General features: G+C 50.0%; 1 protein-coding gene across 1 annotated transcript in view; it reads right to left on the bottom strand.

Moving 5' to 3' along the window:
• Positions 1-21,022, bottom strand: part of SSBP3 (single stranded DNA binding protein 3) — a 55,208-nt gene continuing 34,186 nt past the window's right edge. The window contains 14 exon segments of the mRNA XM_030953031.1: positions 1-1,480; positions 2,043-2,144; positions 2,350-2,378; positions 2,576-2,654; positions 3,374-3,444; positions 3,858-3,912; positions 4,081-4,116; positions 4,322-4,370; positions 4,470-4,534; positions 7,352-7,428; positions 7,536-7,602; positions 9,506-9,565; positions 10,360-10,440; positions 18,162-18,251. Coding sequence (XP_030808891.1) covers positions 1,451-1,480; positions 2,043-2,144; positions 2,350-2,378; positions 2,576-2,654; positions 3,374-3,444; positions 3,858-3,912; positions 4,081-4,116; positions 4,322-4,370; positions 4,470-4,534; positions 7,352-7,428; positions 7,536-7,602; positions 9,506-9,565; positions 10,360-10,440; positions 18,162-18,251 — 891 coding nt within the window. The 3' untranslated portion in view covers positions 1-1,450.

Below are 21,022 nucleotides of genomic sequence, written 5' to 3'. Positions count from 1 at the left end.
TGCGGAAAAAAGACATCCCTTTAATAAAACATTATCAACAAATATCGTACACAAACTACAATGTATAATAATTATTTTTTTTTCCCTCTCGGTAATTTTCGAACCAGATTACAAGGTAAGAAAAAACACTGAAACAAGATACAATGCTTTCAATAATCCGCACAAAGGTCAAATCCAAGGGAGAGAATATTTTACAGAATATGATATACATGGAGCAGAAATGGGAGCTGGAGAAAAACCAAGACCAAACTACAGGGTAGTGTCATGTACAGAGATCCCAACCCGCCGCCTTGGCTCGTCCCTTCCTCTCCCACCAGAAGGAAGGGCCTTCGATGCTTGCCATTAATTTTTATTTTCTTATTACAGAGCGAGCCTACAGAATAGCAAGGTTACATTTTAACAACAAGAATTCCTTAAAAAATATCTCCATCCAGTTCCAAATCATAGATAAGTGAAATCCTGACAAGAGCACATCTCTAAAGAAAAGAAACCCCCCCACGCAAAATACCCCCAAAGCAAATAAAACCCCCAGAAAATCCCAAAGTTAGCTGGAGATCACAGTTTCAAAGTCCCAGGTCAGATTAACCTTTTTTTTTTTTTTTCTGGTGGATTAAAAAAAAGAGTTATTTAAAAAAAATCTATTTTTGCAGTGAACCAGCTGAAGGATTCTGGGGAAGAGAGGGACAAGAGATTTCTTCTTGTACTCAGAGGAGGGGGAAAAGACTAACACAGTGCATGCCACAGTCACAGAGAGCAAGATCACGATTCATTGGAGGATGTGATCCTGGAAAGGGTCACCTGTTATATTAACAAGTTTATAACGAGGTGCTGGAGTCTCTTCCCCAAAGCAGATCTTGTTAACTGGAGGAGGAAGCGTTGTGCTGCAAACGAACAAAAAAACCAAAAAACCAACCCCAAAAATACACGGGAAAAAAACCCCCAAAACCAAAAAAAAGGAAAAAAAAAAGAAAAACAGGCCTTCTGAACGAAAACCACCATTGTAAACTGTCCAGTTTATTTAAAAAAATGACTACAACAGAGACAACATGATTTCATATCTAGACTAGCTTCCTGGTGTCGCACGGCACAAACATACAACAGGTTCGGTTTCTGTCTTTATTTAAAAGAACAAAGCAAAGAGATCGGAGTTGGGTGCTAGAGGCTTCCGTTTGTTTCCAAAAAGAAGTGTCATGTACATATATAAACCCTTCTGCACAAAGAAGGGTCTTGTCATGTCTTGAAATATTTTAAGTTTTGTCCTTCATGTTTTATGGAATAAAAAGTTCAGCCTTTTTATTGCATGAAACTAAACCTGGGGTTTTGGCCCCCGCCACGCGTGTCCCTGCCCATACACCTAGCTTCTTCTTCTTCTTCTTCTTGCATAATTCGTTGAGATCCTCCGAACGGCAGCTGACTCTCTTGATCCTGGAGAGGAGGAGGGGGAGGGAAATCACACACTCATCGTCATGCTGGGGGAATACTGCAAGAGAGACAGAGCCACGGTGAGAAACCAGGCGGGTCACAGCCCCGGACAGCCAAGGGAGGGATGCAAAAGGAGGCTGATGACAACTACACAGCAACCTAATTGGATCTAATAAACCAGGAAGAGAGGATATGCTGGAGACTCCAATTTATCAGGGCCCAATCTGCGCTTGTAACTTGCTTTTCCGGGAAGAAAATCAGCAGAACAGTATGGGGCGAGATGCAATTTGAAACAAATAATTAACATGCACATGTGTATCTGCTGCTAATAGAGGAGAACAGGAGGCATGTCTGCAGCCACCCACGGAGCCTCCAATGGGCCAGGCCAGCACAGCCACCTCTGCACCAGCTCCTCTCCACCTGTGCACCCCATCCCATCCCAGACCCCAAGCTTCCACCCACTGCCTTATTTCCCCCTGCCCACTCTTCTGTCCTGCAGCAGCTGCCACATGGCACAACCCAAGTCCAAAAGGCCCCCACTGTGCCAAGCCCACCCATCCCAGCGCTGGGACACCTCGGGCACTGTCCCCCCATCCCCAGGCAGGCACTCACTCACTCACATTGTCATTTTGGAAGGAATGGAGAAAGTTGCCTCCCAGCTCCCCGTCGTCTCTTGGAGTGCCCGGGGGATTGCTAATGCCACTTATGTTGTTTGGAGAATTCTGTGGGAGATGGAGGGGAGGTGGTGAGCAGGTCCCCACAGCCCCCTGAAATGCCACAGGGGCAGGACAATGCCCTGGGGTAGGACACAGCCCTGCCCATCCCAGTGACATTCCCTGCGTCCCCATCCATCAGGGTCACAGCAGCACCCCAGTGCTGAGGGAAGGGCAGAGCCCACACACCCGCCCTGCAACCAACCCCACTTACTTTTGGAAGTCCATCTATGTCTCCTGACCCTGCAGAGAGGGGAGAGAAAGGAGAAGAGCCTTACTGGGCCTGCAGCCACAGCCCTGTGCCCCCCACAGCCTCCCTGACTTCCACCCAAAGGCTCTGCTTTGAGCACGGGTGCCAAGTGGGGGCTGACCCCAGGATGGGAACAGGCACTGGGATGCTGTGCCAGTGTCCCCAGGGGATGGAGGACATCAAGGCTCACCTAATGATCCGTTCATGTGATGGGGCTCCATCCCGCCCATGCCGCCCATGGGGCCGTCAGAGCCGGGGCCCATCGGGAACTGCGCAAGAAAAAGGGGACAAACCCAAAATCAGCCACAAAACAACCCCAAGCAGCTGCCACGGTGGCTCCTGAGACTATCCCTGCCCCAGCCATCCCTCTGGAGCAAGGCAAGGAGGGAGGTACGGCAGAATCACTGAGTGGCTGAGGCTGCAAAAGTCCTTTGAGATCACCACGTCCAACAGTCAACTCAGCACCCACTAACCCATACCCTGAAGCGCCAGAGCCACACATTTCTTGGACTCTTCCAGGGATGGTGACTCCACCATTGCCCTGGGAAGCACATTCCAATGCTTGGCAACCCCTTCGATGACTAAAAATTTCTGAATATCCAATCTAAACATTCCCTGGCACAACCTGGGGCTGTATCAGCCCCTGAGGCTTTGGGGCTCATGGTCCTCTGGGTTCACCTATAAAATCTGGCTGGATGGCTGACTCAGAGCTGCAGCACAGCATTCCAACCAGAATTCCACAGGATTTAAGGTTGCCCATATCCCACAAAAACCAGCACCTTGGCCGGAGCAGCAGGACTGCTGCTTTCTTAATAAGCATAAAAAATTAACAAAGTCGCCCAAGAGTTAATCGCTTTTTGATGGTTTGTTTTATTTCTGTTTTGTAACAAATGGCTGAAATCAATTAAACTGCTTTACTCTCAACTGATGAAGTTAATTATGATTTGTTATGGTATCTGATATGTAAATTATTAGAAAGCAGACTTACATTCGATCGACTGCCTGCGGGCGGTACTGGATTAATCATTGTGTAGATGTTGTCACTTGAATTTGTTGAATCTGTGGAACAGTGAAGCCCAGTAAGTCGGGTGATTAATTCATTTCTTAATTAAAACAAACTCATGCCACTTGAACTCATTCTTTTGTATTTTATCACCCAAAATTCCCTCTAACTACCACCATTTTCTGGTTAATTTGTATTTAATGAAGATCCACAAAGTTTTTAATCACAGAAATTCAACTGTGAAAAATAATTCAACTCCTGGCTGGGAAGTGTGGCGAGATAATTCCTCACCTTCCTGAGCCCCCCAGCATCCAAATCCACAGGGGCTACAGGAACATCCCCAAACGCAATCCTAAAGTCAAGAAGCCCACGCTACTCACTTCCCAGAAAGCCAAAAGTCACAAAAATTGGTCATTACCAACAGGGCAGGGATGGCCCTGGAGAGAGAGGGGTCTCAGAGGGCTCGTACCTGCAGGACTGGGCATGATGGGTGTCCCTGGAGGGCCACCGCCGCCGGGTGGACCCTGTGGAAACGAAGCTGGTGTCAGATGTGCAAACACGAGCACTGCCCACCTCTCCATGTTTTCAAACACCTCCCCCAACTCCCAACCCCAACCCCATGGCACTGACTCCCCCCTCAAACCACATGATCTCCTGACGACAGGACAGACAGCAGGGGCGGGAGGACTCACCACGTATGTACCAGGCGATGAAGAAGAGTATGGGATCTGTAGGGACAAGAGGGACAGTTCAGCCATGGGCTGGATCCCATCAGGGCACAGCCAACACCCCCTGTGCCCCTTCAGCCTGGCCAGGATGGGAGTCCCAGCAGCCTAAGCAACAGGCTGGGGAACCCCCTCTCATTAGCAGGGCTCAGCTAACGGGGAATGATCCCATTTCCAGGACATTTCCCAAGCAACCCAAGATACTCACTGAGTTAGCACTGCTGGGGTTCGGCCACGGTCTACCGGCGCCCGGCCCCCTGGGGACAAAATCAAACAGGGGAAAAAATAAACCTCGTGTTTTTCTGCAGACAGTCCCGAGCCAGTGGTGAAACCTCCCAGAGTGGGGATTGCCTTACATGTTAATTCCAGGCATGCCAGGACCTAGGGAGTTGGGTGGAGGTCTCATGCCGCTGCCGTAGTTCTGCAACGATAACCAAGGGTCAGTCTACCGTAACGGGCAGGACACCGGAGAGACAAGGGAAAGGGGGAAAAAAGCCAATAAACAAACAAAAAACCAAGCGGGTCTGTGTGCAAAAATGAGCTTTAAAAAAAAAAAAATTAATGACGATGAACATAAGAGGCAATTGTGTTTATAAAAAAACCCCAGGCAGCTGAATATGGATGGGAGCCAGGCTGAGCCCCAAAGTTCCCCCTCCCTGCTCTCTGTGGAGGGAAAACATCCCCCTCCCAGCTCTGTGCACAGCCCCCAGCGCCAGCAACAGCCTTTTGGATTTTTCCCTTTGTGCAGGAGAAAACAGGGGCAGGAGGAGGAGAAAAGGCACCACTCGGAAGGTTCCTGCTGCAGTGTAAGGATGAGGAAGGGCTGCATGAGCTCCCCCTGAGATGGAGCACTCCTTGCTCCCTGGATGACTGCTGGAGTAGGGAACACCAAGGCAGGCTTGTTTTTCTGTTGCTCCCCAGCTCTCTGCTCCATCCCCCGGAGCGGATCTGCAGCCGCGGGGAGCGGGCGAGGGCAGGCAGCCCCCTGGGCCCCCTCTCCTGCCTTATTCCTCCCTGGCTTAGCCTCCAGCTGGGACTGGGAGCCTCAGATCTGCATCCCTCATCTCCTAAAACCAGCTCTAGTACAAAGCCAAGCCCAAGGCAGTGGAGGAAGAGGAATCCCCCGAATGCTGCGCTCCATTTGGTCTGTGCTTTGCTCCGTGTGCCCTCCAGGCGACGTGCAGCCAGATTTAGGTCGCGTTGCCACTCTTCCCCTCCCACCTCCCTCTCTTCTGTAATGCATCTTTTTGGACTGTGTTTCTGCCATTTAAAGAAAAAACTGCTACAGCAGGAGGAGAGATGGCTGGCCACTTCCTACACCACAGCCCCTTGGAGTGCCTCAAACTTGATTTTAAGTACAATACTTAAGTATTGTCAATTTTTACCTGGATTTACTAGTGCATGATGCACTGCTGAGGGCATCACCAAAGTTTGTTTTGAAGAGGCAGAAAAGGGTTTTCCCCAAACAAATTACCAGCAAGTCCTTAATTGATAGAAATTTCAGCCATTTACACTGAATAGCAGCATCAAGCCCCTTGTTTAAAAAAAAAAAAAAAAAAAAAAGGGCTCAGCGTTTTTAATTGGAGCTGAAAGGCTGGAAAACGAAGCCAGCTGAAGGATGCTCAGGGAGGGTGAGGAGGGAACGCAGCTGTGCCGAGCGACCTGGGCAAGGCACCACCAAAACCCAGAGAGCTACAAACCCTCTTCATCCTGGTGCTGGCAAACCCTGTCCTGGCTTCTGCAGAGCTACAAATGGGACTCTTAAAGGGAAAAAACAGCGGCAATCAGCTGAAAGGGATGATTCATCACTGCTGTGTAATAAGGAGCTGCTGTCAGGACTCCAGGATGTCCTGGCTGGATGTTCTGAAGCCCTCTGGAATCGTCTGAGAAGTATTTAGGAAGGTCCCAATGCAAAACTTAAAGGAAAACAAGGCCAGGGCACACAAGGTGTGAGGGGCTGCGGGGTCAGGGTCGGTATTTTTGGTGGCTGCCTGCGCACAGGCGCCGATTCCTGGATGGCTGCAGGCAGGCAGCGCCTGCGGGTGCCAGATTGGGAAGCCCAGCGCTTCTCCAGGGAAAGGCTGCCTCTCAGAAAACCTCTCCCTAATGTACATACACAGGGAATGGTGGAGTCAAAAATAAAGCTCTGAACATTTCACAACTCCTGCCGGCTCCCGGAGCCGCCGCCATCCCACGCGGCGCTCAGCGCGCGCTCTGCGCTTCCAAGTTTCGCGGCGAGCTCTGGAAGTGGGAAGCAGCCTCCCCCGGGCAAGCCGCCGCCGCTTGCCTTGGTGCAGGCCACGCTTGCAAATGCCTTTGTTTTTTTTTCCTTTCGGGTGTAATCCTCCAGGAAAGGAGGATTTCAAGCACAGCAGCAGCACTATGGGAGGGCTTGCTTGTGAAATGATGCTCGCGCAGGTTTTTTGTCCCCTGCCTGAGGATGGATTCAGGTGCCTGTGGACGTGGCTGAGCACCCCCGAGCAGCATCCTCAGGTTGGTGCTAAAGACATGACACAACTCCCTCTTTACACAACATTCACTTATCTCAACAGTCTCCAGGGGAAAAACAAAACAAAACTCCAGCGCGCCCGCTCATCTCCTGACAGACTCTGATCCTCGCGCTACAAACTCCACGTAGGCGACGATGCAGAGAGGATAAACCTCCAACCAAAATATGGTAATCTGGTTTTGAAGTCTCGTAGAAGGAACAAACAGGAGTGAGTCAACAACAAGCCACTCCATAAAGTGAATCAACGGAACGACAGCATATATTAACCCAGATCTGCTTAATTTCAAGTTTGCTCCCCTTCCCTGAAATACGGAACTCAAGCAGGCAGCAGGAAGGGCAGGTGGAGGGGAACCTCGCAGGGGAAAGCCTTATTCCCTTTGCTCAAGGGATCTTTGCCGTTTCTTTTTATTTATTAATTTCAAATGCAAGCCTCCCTCCCCTTTCCTGCAGTTAGGGTTGTAACTGTTTCCCAGGCAGGCAGTGTAATGCACTCAAAGGCTGCTCCAGATCGGAGCTAAGTGCCATCCCCTCTGACAGAAGGGCAGGGGGGAGGCTCTAATACCCTTAATGAGCTCTGAAGACCTCACTCCTGTTAAAAGGAGGGATTTCCAGATGCAAGACTAATGTAAAACACATTAACACTAATGGGGGGACAGGGTGTGGGGGGAACTCCGAGCCCCAGGAGGTTGCTCCCATGGTTTGTAGGATGTGCTCTGGCACCGGGCTTACCTGCGGACCGGGACCCATGGGGCCCATCCCTCGCGGAGGATTCATCCTTTGCATGGGGCCGCCCATGTTGGGGTGCCCTGTTGGGAGGAAAGCAGGGGTGTTACACGGCACCACAGCCACTCTGGGTCCTGAATTAACAGCTAATTGAGAACATCAGTGCTTCACCCTGCTCTGCTGGGTTTACCTTGCTGTCGCGTGGGATCCATCGAATTGGGCAGCAATGGCTGTGTACCGGGAACAGCACCCGGGGGCTGCGAAAGCAAGGGAGCAAGATTAAAAAATAAATCCTGCATCCCGCATCCCTTTGCATCCTGCTGCATCCCACATCCCCCTGCATCCTCTCCTGCATCCCACATCCCACTGCTACAGCCTCCAGGTCTTTGCCTCCCTCATCCTTCTGCAAACCCTCTCTAAACCCCAAACAAGGCGTTTCCCCCTCCCCTCATGCCAAATGCTTTTGTATTTTAGGAAAGCAGGGGAAAACTCGGGCTGAGCAGGACAGAGGTGTCAAATCCAGCAGGGAAAGGTGAGGAGCAGCATGGCACCCTGGTGACACACAGCACCAGGGCCAAACCAGGCAGTGATTCACTGCCTGTGTCGGGGAGATGCTCCATGTGCAGCAGAGCAAGGCCCCCTCCCCAAACTCACATTCCACTTAGGCAATGCTGCTATTTAAGCTTCAAAGGCTACTCCAAGCAGATAAAGGGAAAGAAAAATGCAGATATTGTCTGCCTGAGGGAAGCAAACTGTAAACAGCTTTGCTACGCTGGATGCCAACACTGAGGATCCCTGTGCTGGAGCACAGCACAGGCCCTGGGTGCACACGGCTGTGCCAAGGCACAGTCAGCCCAATCCCAAGTTTTGTGCAGGCTGGAAGCTGGCAGCAGGAGGAAGATAAACCAGGAGGGTTGCAGAGGTGGATATTTACACTTCTGCTGCCTGACCTTCCTGCCTGCCTATTTATTCCTCTTGTCCCTCAGGATGTGACCGTAACCTCGCTGAGCTCTGCCTAGGTACAAACGTGTGTTTTTTATGTGGTGTTTGGGGGAAAAAAAATGAAATCCTTCTAATTAACTTTACCCACTCCTGGATGCTTGATCCTGCTGTGGGAACAGCCTCCTCAAACCAGTCCCCCCTGCCTCTCCTGCCTACCCAGCTCACTGTGCTCACCTGCAGCAGAGCCTGCAACGAGCTAAGAACCACTGCAGGATGGGGTCCTGTTAAAACTGACCCATGAGGAAGTGCAGTGAATTAATACCTCATTAGATCATTGGTCAGTGCCCTGGCTGGAAGACTCTTCCAGCCATGGGAGTCCTCCATTAGCCCCTTCTGGGCTTTTCTCAGCTACATCTCAGCATCAGTTAGCGAATTCTAAAGATTCAAGTCTCAAATCCAGCAAGCACAAACCCAGAGCAAGCTGGTACATCCTACTTCCTGACTACCCTGCTCTTTCTGCTAATTAGACCTACAGAAGAATCATGCTGATAGCCAAAAAAAAAAACAAGCTCCCAAGACAATTTTTGAACAGACACCTTTGCTGCTCAAAGGAATTACAGGTTTCCTTTAATTTCCCTTTAGTGACAAATTTGGTCATTACTCTATGGATCTGCATGGAACCACTGGCAAGGAGATGAATTCCTTAACCAAAGGCCACGCATGCGCCCAGGCAGGGCGTGGGGTGGAAGCCTCTGTCCACAAGGCCAGAAACAAACTGCCCTTGTATAAGCTGGGGATAAGAGGATAAACCCAACCCAAAAAATTCAGCAGTGACCTGCCGCGCTTGACCCCGCCGCTGATCTAAACACTCGGTCAACCCAGCAGCAGGATTATCTCCATCACTTTAATTTTCTGCGATTGCAGGGAAAATCCAGCCAGGCAGTGAGCATGCAGCATGGCACAGCCCTGCTGGGAACACCATGGCTGGAAAGCAGCACATTCCCCACTGCTGCTTCCACCCTGGATAAGCCCAAACCTCACAATAAAATTAAACCATCATTGTTAAGTGACACCTGATGATCCTGCACTAGGGAAAAAAAGGGTGACCAAGGAGGTGATGCTTGCCACCCAAACCCAAGGAGCATCTGCAGGACACCTCATCCCCCTTCCCAAATAACAGCTACCCCTAGGAAATCCAGAATCCCGGGTGTGCAGTACCTGGTTGCCCATCCTGATGGGGGGCCGGGGACCTCCGGCGTAGCGCGGCGACATGAACGGCTGTGGGGACACAAAAGGGGGTCAGGGCTGAGCCCTGGGGAGGCAGCACGTTCCCCACACACGCTGGTTAGCCTGTACACACTGCTTTTGTTTTTGTTTTTTTTTTAATTTTTTTTTCTGGAGACATCCTTTTTAAAAAAGTGACGTTTCAAAAGAGAAAAAAAAAAAAGAGAAAGGTGTCTGGAGTCCGTTTTTTAGACATTTTCTCTGCAGGTTTATTGTTTGAGAGCGTGTTTGACATTGGCAATACTAGGTGAGGCTGTTAAAATTAGTGCATGGGAAACTCTGAGTGTTAGATAATGTTCAAGTTTAAATATATAGAGATATATTAAAAAAAAAGTGGCAAATAAGCACATACAGACACGCACACACAAAAAAACCCAGTGCTAAGTACTGAAAAAAAAAAAAAGGAGAAAGGCTTAACATTACTTCTTTTTACAACTGCTGCTACTAACAGAAGCTTAAAAATCCACATCAAGTTAAATTTCTCAGGCTACCTTGGGAAGGTAAAACAGTCTGATACCCATGATCGACTTCTCAGTCCATTGACAACTGCATATCCAAAAACCACCAAAAAAAAAAAAAAAAAAAAAAAAAAAAAAAAAGAAAGAAAAAAAAAAAAAAAAAAAAAAAAAGGGGAAAAAACCAACATTTTGCTTCAGAGCTGGGGTGCCCGGGGGGATGCTCCCCGGGGAGCGGGTACCCGCTGCCCAGCGTGCTTACAGAGGGGGAAAAAAGGAGTAAATCGAGCGCACGTCCCGGTTCACAGCCCTACCCATCACTAGTGTCTTTACCTGACTGTGGGGTCCCATCATGCTGTTAGGATTGTGGGGTGGAGGCTGTGCGTGTGGCGAGGGCTGTGACCCAGGCGGTCCCTGTGAGGTCAGACAGTAGAAGGAGGTTATAGATTAGCACATGAAAGCGCAGAAAGAGCTAAAAAAGGATTCACGGGTGGACCTGTTCAGTCAGGGAGTCAGTTCTCCCGGTTTTAAATGATTTTTTTTTCCTTTTTTTTTTTTTAAATTAAGTTTCGATTCATTTGCAGCTGAACAATGAGTAATGATATATGCGAAAAAAAATATATATTCAAAATCAGAACATCTGTCAAAATACAGTGGGCACATTGAGAGTAAACGGTCCAGTGGTTCAACCAAGTCTGCAATGATAAACACACAGGGAAACACTTTTCAGGGGCGTGCAACGAGGGAAAAAAATATGCAGGAGAGGACCAGAGAGGCTGGGGGGAAATAGAAAAACTACCCCCAAAACAAAAAACAAAAAACAAAAAAAGAAAAAAAAAAATCTAAAAAAAAATTTAAAAACAAAAATGATTTTTTTCCTCTCTCATCCCAAAGGTTGGAAACACCTCCGGATTTGTGTTTTGACCGTGGTTCACTGGAGGTGCTGGAGCAAGCAGGGAGGATGAGGAGCATGTCCCAGCTCACACCTGGGCAGTGTTTGGGTGGCACAGCTGGGGCTGCACTGCCACGCTGAAGGGATGCAACATCCTTCCTCGAGGTGCATTCCCTAAGGATGCCAGTGAAATGGCTTGTGAGCAAAGAAAGGATGTCTAGGGGAAAAAAGGAGAGATTACTTGGTGCAGGTTTGAGACTGCAATGCAGCAGTCGCTGACATTTTGGGCTTGAACGCCCACTTTAATTTTTTTTTTTTTTTTTAATTTCCCTTAAAAGCACAAAATGAAAATTTGCTTGGAAAAACCGCGAGCTCGGTGCAAGAAATATACCGGTGCGTGTTAACGTGAGGAAAAAGGGGGGAAAAAAAGGAAAAAAAACAGAAAAAAAAAGTATTTTTTGAGTCCGAGGAGGTGTAATTGGTAGAGAAAGCACAGGAGCTCTGTCAGTAGGTGATGGGAAGCGACGGCAGGCTCCAGGACCGGCGCCGGAGCAGATGTTCTCTACCTGCCTCGTTACTAATTTCAACAAGTGTTCGCCTTCTAGCTGCTGCCAGCAATGGCATGGTTTGTTACCATGAGCAATTTTCTTAATTAACAGACATTAATTAGCCATTTAGCAATTTTGCAAGCATTTGTTTAGCAGCTTTCCTAAACATGAATACCACTGTGATAATGGTACTGATTAGAGGGTCCCCTAATTAACAGTACAGGGAAGGAAAATTGAAATCACATAAATTAAAAAGGGAGGGGAAGTTAATGAAGGCAGGACATATTTGCACCTGCAAATCTTTTGTACAGCGGAAACTTGAGTGCAATGTAAATAAAGTAAGAGGGTGGGTTTTTTTCTTCTTTTTTTAAAATTTTTTTTTAATTTGAATGGTTCAGTGGTGAGATGGAGCCAAGCAGATTTAAACCAACAGCCTCCTGCCAGCTTCTCTGCTCCAGCCGCTGAAATCCCACCACTTACACCACCATTTATCTTCCAGGTGCCAAAAAGAACCAGCCTCTGCCCTTAGTTCCTGGCCAGCCTCATCTGGATGAGGTCAGAGAACCTCAAGACAACCCTCCCCACTGCCTTCTCCATCCATGTCCCACCAGAGAGGAGAAGACAAACCTCTGAGGTCCAACTGCAGCATCAACCTCCTTTAGCAGAAGTCCTCTCCAGGCATGGAAGTTGACTTATTTTTGCTTCTGAGCTGCTAACTCTGTCTGTGAATGCAAAGTGCAGCAGGGGCAGCAGACACCTCCCACCATCCCCCAGTAAGGTCTGGCCACCCCCAAAGCCCTTCCTACACATCTCAGCTGCAGGATTTGGGGTAGGGAAGATCAGAAGAGGTGAATGAATGATGAAACCAAGTGGAAGGTAAAAACCAGGGCTGGCAGAGGCCAAACCTCAAGCCCCATCAATGCAAGAGCCAGTGTCCTCCATGATGCCTGCCTTGTGCTGCAGGAGGGGGTCATTGCTGTCCAGGTACTGATGTCCTTCCCCCTGTATCCCACAGCAGGTGAGGGTGTGGGGTGAACAGGTACCAGACACATGGGGGACATGGCCACCTGAAGGCACCGTGGCAGGGTCTGAAGTGACGCTTGGGGTCTGCATTTCGAGCTGGAGAGCAAACACTGTTTGACTACTGGAGAAAAAGCATCTATGGGACACGGCAGCATTTCCACCAGAGAAAAATCCCCTGTGGCAGCTGGACCCAGAGAGCATTTGTTGTTTGTGCTGCTGAGTGCATCCTCTGGAGCGAGCTCCTGCCCCGACACCAAGGCTGCTCCCGGGATGCTCCAGGCTCCCTGCCCTTGTATTATCCCATGTGGTACCACTCCCAGAGGACACTTCTGGATAAGGTGACGCCCAGCTTGTGCAAACGTTTTGGCAGGCAGGGAGGAGCTGAAAGCAGCTTTTTTATTTCTCCTTCTTTTCTTGCTTTTTCTGTGCGGCAGCATCCAAAATGTTCGCTCCAAGCTGCGGCCGCCGGGGCCCCCTCGGCAGGGCTGCCCTGCTCTGCCAGAAAGGCAGTCCCTCTGCATACTGTTATCTCCATAAATACTTGCAGATGTTTCAGGGCTGGGACCCGTAATGGGCTGGGAACGCCTGCTGGAGTGGTTGGCTTTTTGCACGGGATTGCCTCGCTGCAGAGGGAGCAGCAGATGATCCCCATGGATCATGGCGGTTGGGACAAGTGTTGTGCATAGACGACATGTGGGCTCCAACCAACAGAACATCCCTTTTTTCTTAAAAAAACGTGTGTTTAGCAGTTATTAACTACTCCTGTTAAAGGAGGAGGCTGAACACATGCTGTCCTGCTTCCTCCACATCCCTCCATCCAGCCCTGGAGTCGCATCCCTGAGGCACAGCTCCTTCTGACACGCCATGCTGGGGGAGCAGGACCTGCTCTGCAGCTGCTTCACTCTCATCTCCAGCACTCTCCCCAGCCACAGAAACCCCATCATCTCTCAAGGCTCTCCTTTTGCCCCCAAAACTGTGTGGGGTTATTCTTCATCTTCCTGTAGCTGCCTCAAAAAACCCAAAAAAAGAACCCCAACAGCTAAAATGGTGCTAGAGGAAACTGTTTCCAACAGCCGTCAGTCCCCCAATCTCCACTCTGCTGCATTTCTTTCTCCCCTCTACACTCCAGGGGCTTTAAAAGCCCAACCTGGCCCGCTGGACAGCCGAAGTTTGCTGCCACAGCTGCTTCCTACAGGGAGTTTCCAGGAGATCAGGTTATTTCCACTCTGTCTTTCATGAGCTCGACTCCTCAAACTTCTTGTAAAATATTAAAGATGGAAAATGGCACGAGCGATCATAGCTCTGTGTGTGTCAATTTATGTTTCCAGTGTAATTCACCACAAATGGATCATGTTTTATGGGCTACATACTTTCAGCTAATGGGGGAGTTTTGCTATTTAAAAACATTTTCAAGCACCTCTGGGGGTGGCAGAACAAGGCAGGATGGTACGAGAAGGCAAAGCATCACTGCCACGAGACACCGATGGTTTCGAGTTAGCAATAGGGAGGCATCTTGTGTTTAAAATACCTGCCCCTGCCTGCCAGTTTTGACGTTAGAAAACACTAAAATAAATTAGATGGATATTAATTAAAGCCATGCCTGGGTTTATTGGAGAGGAGATTTATTTCTACTGAAGGAGAGAGATGTTTTGCAAGTTGACAAGGAAAAAAAAAGAGCTATCTCTGAAGGAGCCTTTAGGAGAGATGCTCCAGTTGCCTCCAAAGAGAAAGACCCCGGTTGACTTCCAGCATGTGGTGCTGGGTGAGGACCATCCCGAGACGGGGCAAAGTGAGGCCAGGAGAGGTTAGACAAGGCAAGGCAAGGCAAAGCAAGGCAAGGCAAAGCAAGGCGAGGTTAGGCAAGGCAAGGCAAGGCAGCAAGGCAAGGCGAGGCGCGGCGGGCCAAGTTCCCCCCGCAGACAGAGAAAGGCAGTCGTGGGCAGGAGCTCTGCCTCGCCTGCAGCTGGGGCTCCCAACTGCAGACGCCTGGTTTTAAGGAATATGTTTAACACAAGCTCTTCAGGAAACAAACCCGTGTCAGCCAGAGCCAAGAACAGTCACCTCCATCTGGCTGGAGCACCCGAGAGAAAGTTGACTGCAAATCCCACCATATGCTCCAGACGCTCGGTACAAAAGCCTCGGGCATCCTACTAAACTTCCAGAAAAAAACTTTCTCTGATGCTTGCTTTTCCTTTCCTCCAGTTTGTAGGCTACCTTCCTTCAAACCCTGCCTGGTGCAGGCTGGTACCAAGTTCTACCCCGGGATTTTGGGAAGAGCAGCTTGGTTTTACGGAACTGGCTGGCTGGAGCTGGCGGCACCCGATGAGCAGTGGGAAATCCCACTGAGACATCAGGACAGCAGGGGGAAAATGGTGGCATCCAAGGAGGGAGCAGGACAACATGGACCCCTTCCTATTGTCCCTGGCTTCACCATCCTCACCCCATGGGCGACCTCACCCAAAGGGGGAAGTCTCCAGGACGTGGGGAGGAGAGCTGGGGAGGGCAGGGGATGTGTGGGGGGAGCCCCCCCGGGCTCTGGAGCCCCCGTCCTCCCCAGCTCCCGAGGTCTGTCTGCATTAGGGGGCAGTGTGGGAACACGGAGCAGCCGGTGCTTTGTTTTGGTGCATCTCGGTGCCGAGCTGCTGATGCATAGCTAACGCAGCGCCGACATTGATTTATGGTCAACTTTCCATTTCATCAGCGCGGGGTACAGGGACTCTGCCTGGGGACAGCAGACATGCCTGGGGGGGCTGCTGACTCGCTGCCCCCCCCGGTTGTTTAGTGGTGTAAAGGTGTGGTATTAATTGCTTTCAATATTTTGTTTTCCTTCCTGTATTTCCCTGGCATCCCCCCATCCCTCTTGCGAGGGATCTGCACCCCGGCATCAATCCAGCTTTCAAAACAAAAGCAGGAACGCCTCTGATGACCTTTAGGAGGATGAGCAGAGGGTTTGTTTGCTCATCTCAACGGGACAAAGAGAGAGATTTAAATAAAAGCATCTACCCATGCTGGCCGTCAACCCAGCCAACCTTTTGTCCGGAGTGCAGCTGATGCTGTTGGCTGGCACCATGAAATGCCCCAGCAACCCAAGAGAGCCATGGGCCTCTCCTCTCCCATCATTTTGGGAGATTCTGCAGGCTGCACTTCCCTTGCCCCCTGACCTGAAGGGCACTGCTGAGCCCTGGCACTGGGAAGGGAATCTCACTGCAAGGCAGTGGCTGTGGATGGGTGCTGCAGCCTGGAGTCCTCCTTGCTTCTCCCTTTCCTGGGCACTCCTTCTCCTCCAAGCTCACTCACATGTGTTTGGACTATAGAGCCCCAGGAATGGCCCACATCAATGTTTTCCCTTTGCCTATGGTGGACATCTTCACATGCAGGGCTGCAGGAGGTTCATGCATTGCAAAGTTTCTGCTACCTGAGCTTTGCTGGTGACTCACTCCTCAGCTCCCTGTGTGACTCCCCACCATGCCTGGACACGATCAGGCTCTCTAAATCCTCTCAAAAACTATCTGCCCATGCCTGCTGCCCTTGGGGATATCCCTTGCAGGTCCCTGGTGCAGAAGAGCAAGATGCTGAAAACCCCTGAGCCCTCTCCTGGCATGAAGATGGCACTGGCTGAGGTGGCACCACCTCACTCACTCCCAGGGCTGGCATAACAACGGTTGGGGAGAAGTCCTTTCTATCTTCTGTGACCTTTTTGTTTTTGCCCTCTGAATTTAGGCACTTTAATCTCCTACAGATAGAAAACTACCCCCGAGCTGTGACTGGCTTGACGCTGAGCCTCCAGCCCATCTCTGCAAGAGCTGCTCTCCAGCATCTCCTGAAGCTGGAATGAGCCCCAGCACCTGCAATAAATCAGACAGGCTTTCATGGAGGCGATGTTCAGACTGTGTTAAAAGGTGGGATTTTTCTTCTGCTTTCCATCCTGAGGGCTGGGAGGAGAAACCAGATGTTGGAGGGCTTTCAGGAAAGGCAGGCTCTTGAGATGTCACATGTGAGCCATATGCACCAGCACCCATCCTCTCTTCCCTCTGGCAGTGCTGGGGATGGGCAGCATAACCTGTCCTGGTGTTATTACATTGTCTGGGGTTTCAGGATCCACTCCTGATTCTGAGCCACCCCCTACCCAAGTGGCTCCTGGGCCAGCTGCACGGGAGGCAGGGAGCTAAGATGGGTTGTTTGCTCCTGAATCAGACCCTCAGTGCAAAAGTGCTACAGGAGGGCAGAGAGGAAAGAAGGGGGGACAGCTTGGAGGCTGTCAACAGGAAGAGTTGAGACGGCAGCATGAACAGTAAAAGTCTGGAGAGATGTGACTCCTCTCCCTCACCATTCCCACTCTGGGAAAGCCAACCCATGCTCTCAACGCCTTGCCCTAAATTCCTGCCAGTTTTGCAGCCCTCGCAGCTCGGCGTGAAGCAGAAGCCCCAGAGGACAGTCAGCTTCACGGCGGGGCGAGATCAGGACGTTTTGGAGAGACATTTGTTGGAAGCAGCAGCTTGGCACTGGGATTGCTGGCAGCAGCTCTGACCTGCGAGATTGCATCTCCGCCGTTGGCTTCACCCCCAGCCCCGAGCGCTGCTGCAAGGCTCGCCTGTTTTAGGGTTCCCGATCAATATCGGATATTCTTACTTTGTCAGAAGCATGTTCAGGAAATGGGATCTCTCTTTCTCTCTCTCTCTCAAAAAAAAAAAAAAAAGGCAGGACCCTCCTTCCCCCTTCCCACACAAATGTAATCGCCGATATCGGCCTCAGATATCGCCACAATAAATCACAAGCTCCTTATCGAGCTCGCCTGTCTACTGCCCGAGAAGTTCTCCCATATACAAATCACAAGCCCAGATTAAAAAAAGCCCAGCTTGCCAAAACAAATATTCCTTTCAACTCTTATCCCATTTTTTACACGAACAAGTGTTTCATCCTCAAGAAGGAGGATTTTAAAGCACTGAAAGCTTATGGTGCTGCAAACCAGTGCAGCTCACTCCAGGCAAAGAGATTCCTTGAGGAAAAACCCTCAAGGTTCAAGGTTTGAAAACTCCTTTTCTTTGTGCTTGTTGATATCCTGTCTGTCAGCACCACTCCAAACATGTTACCCCCTCCTCTGCCAGAGCTTGTTGTGGGATAAGGAAGGAGCGAGGGGACTTTGGGGACTTTGCTGGGTATTTGCTTACAAGGTGCCTCCACGGCATTCAGGGATTTGGCTGGAGCCCACTCCCGCCTGCAGCCGCAGCCAGGGTTTGTTAATGCATTCAGTGATTGCATTTGGAAAAAATCAAGTGGTTAACCAGAGGAGGGGGAAAAAGTTTCAGGAATCAAAATCCAGAATGTTTTCAATTACACACGTCTGTTAGGACTGGAGAACAAATACAATCCCAACCCAAACACAAACCAAGCAGCTTTGGAAAAAAAACATTGGTTGTAAATACACAGTAACCTCTTCGAGCAAGAAAGGAATTTGCTTTAAGGCCACAAAAGATAGAAAGCAAACGTGGAAGGACAGCAGAACACAAGTTATTCCTAGACAGGTCAGCTGTGCAGGCATGCTGCTTCCCTAGCATCCTCTTGGGGAAAAAAAAAACCAACAAAACACAGGCAGGACAGCGCTGACACCCAGAGCAAAAGCAAACACGTGCGTGGTTGGAGGGGAGGGAGCAGCGGGAGGAGCCACAGCCTACCTGGAAGAACCCGGGCGGGATGGGGCCCCCGGGCATCCCGTCATTCGGGGGAATGTTTCCAAGCACGGGACTCGGGGCAGCAGCTGCGCTCTGCGGGGAACAAAACCAGGGCAAACATGGTCAGGGTAATGACAAAAGCACGTTAAAAATGCCACCTCTCCTGCCACATCCCACTGAGTCCATCTGCCTTGTGTCCCCGGAGCCCTGAGAAGGACGCTCGCAGCTGGAGGACACCGGCCTCTGTGACTCACCCACCGAGGAGATGGCCACACAGAACCTGGAGATAATTCTGGGGTTTGTTTATTCATTTACCCAGGCACTGAGTCTTGTTAATCCACTAAGGAGCCACATCCAACGTGTAATTTTAGGCAGAAGCTGTTTGAAAGCTTTAAAATGCTTCTCCCCCCACCTCCCCATCATGCTCGCTGGTTTAGCCCTGTCCTTTGAAAATTATGCTTCCCTGACCTCACCAGCAAGCCAAGGCTTTATTATTCATTTCCAAATTCATTGCATTCAACCTGTGGAGTCACATTCTCCCTCATGCCTCCCTAGAATGAGCCACCAGACCCAAAAAGGAGGGACAGAGACAGACATGGGGTACTTGGACACCCCACCCACTCCTCTCAGCATCCCTACTTGCATTTATTCACTTCTGGGAAAGCACCAGTGTGATGGGAAGCTCCTACTCTGAAGGAAAATAAAGATCTTTCTCTAAAAGCCACTGCTGGTGACACGTCCCTGTGAGATCAAGAGCAGTACCTGTGCCATCCAAGTGCAGCCCGGTTTGCCCAACACCAAGTGACCCCATCCCAGTTACAGGGCAGTTATAAAGGCACCCCAGTGGCGTTAATTGGATTTGGATCGCTGAACTTCTCCCTCCACCAATTTTTATGATGGATGTACCCACCTAAAACCATAGTGGAAAAACTTTCCACTGAGGAAATCCCATGAGCAGATGGGGTACATGTGAGCCTGCTCAGGCTTGGTTTCACCCAACAAACCCCACATCCCAACAGCAGCCGAGCCAGCCCCGGCTCCTGACCGCATCCGATGCAGCAACAACCACAAGATGTGAGCAGAAGGGGAAGCCAGGCTGCCAGGGCAGCCTGCAAAATTAAGGATTATTACTAAGGATTGCCAAGATGGGATCCCCATGTTTGGTCGGCAAGCCTGCTACTCCTGACCAGAAAGCCTTGCAGAGGCAGGGGAGCACCAGACTAATCACTGCCTTGTGCCTTCCCAGGGCATCCCTGAGCCCCTCACCGTGCTCTCCAGCAGGAGCTGGCGTGCAGGATGTGGGATGAAGGCCAGGACCACGCCGGATGAGGGGTTGGTTTTCCTACCCCAGCATGTCAGAGCTGCAAGTGTCACAGACAACAGTGGAGGTTGATTCCCCAGTAAGAGCCTCCCTTCATGAAATAACCAATTCCCCCTGAGGCTGCAGGGTGCAGCACCCCCAGGCACACCCCATGCCACGCTCCCTCCCCTGCCCCTGAACAAGGCATCCTGAACAGCCTTCCCCCCATCAGCAGCAAAGGCCAGATCTGAGTGTTTTTACAGTTAATAAAAAAAAAAAAAAGTCCTGGCAGGAAAAATAAGCCTGCCCATTCCAGGCTCTTTTTATACATCAGACGGCAGCAAAAATAGATGGGAGAGGGAGTGAACCCACTTCTCCCCCTCCCTCCATCCCCCCAAGTGGGTCAGCTATAAAAGTAAAACCAAATCTTAATCCAAGGCCATGAACATATTGCAGTTTCTCTGCAAAGCAGATGACGGTTCTTAATGCAAAAATATATAAGACTGAGCCCCAAACTGCAGCGAGCCCATTTGGAATTTCCTTTATTAAACCCTCTATCACGCAAAACGCTTCTCTCCCAAGGCGGCAAGCGCTGCAATAAAGCTGCCAAGGTGATATTTTATGGTTTCAAGAGATTTCCAGCACACTATAATCCTTTGCTTGGGGAAACTCCCAAAGCAAAATGGATCCCAAAGTGGAGGGAAGTGAGGAGGAACATGGATTTGGGGATCTGGGGGGAAAGGACGCTGCTCTTCTCCTCCCCTCTGCAATAGGGAGCAGGGGGAGAAGCGCAGAGGAGCCAAAGAAAATCTTGAAGCAAATGCCCATTTTTCCACAAAACCACAGAGTATTTTTCCGTGTTAAACACCCTGAAACCTCACCTATGCCTTCGCAGCGTAAACGGGGATTTAAAGTTCCTTGCACATGTGGCGCTTGGCAGAACTTGGTAATTAAAAACCCGCAAGTACCCTGAGCATATTGTAGGATGAGAGCCAAATTGGTCAGCCCTTGATGAATGATTTACAAGGCTGCGAAGTGACATTTTATTTCTTTTTTTATTCCCCTCCCCATCACCGCTGCTAAGGTAAACACTGAGGCACCTTTAGCCCTGGTGAAGCGATGGGAGCGCAGCTGTGGCTGGAGCAGCTCTGTAAAACACTTGGGCATGCCAGAAACGAAAGAAAAAAAGGCAAAAAAAGACAGCAGGAACAACTTTTCCAAACCTTAAGGGTGAGCACCCAAACCCTAAGGGTCAGTGCACAAACCCAAGGGCTTTCCAGCACCCATTTCCAGGACTTTTTTGTCCACACAGCTCCTCCCACATGGTTTATTTTCAACATTTTGTCTCAGAAACTCTTCTTAGGGACTCTTGGTTGCAGTTTGCTTTCCAAAGCTCTTTCCTTAGGTGAACATGTAAAACCCACTGAATCTCCCTGGTGAAGTTGCCATGGAAGCTGGCAGAAAATGGGTATGGAACTGCTGTGCCACCACATCCAAGCTGGAGCTGAACCAGAAGCACATCAGCCACGCTAAGGTCCCCATTGGCATGTGACACCCCAAATTT

The sequence above is a fragment of the Camarhynchus parvulus genome, chromosome 8 (assembly GCF_901933205.1).
Source record: "Camarhynchus parvulus chromosome 8, STF_HiC, whole genome shotgun sequence".
NCBI lineage: Eukaryota > Metazoa > Chordata > Aves > Passeriformes > Thraupidae > Camarhynchus > Camarhynchus parvulus.
Note: the sequence above shows the minus strand (reverse complement) of the source record. Positions and strands in the feature narration are given on the sequence as shown.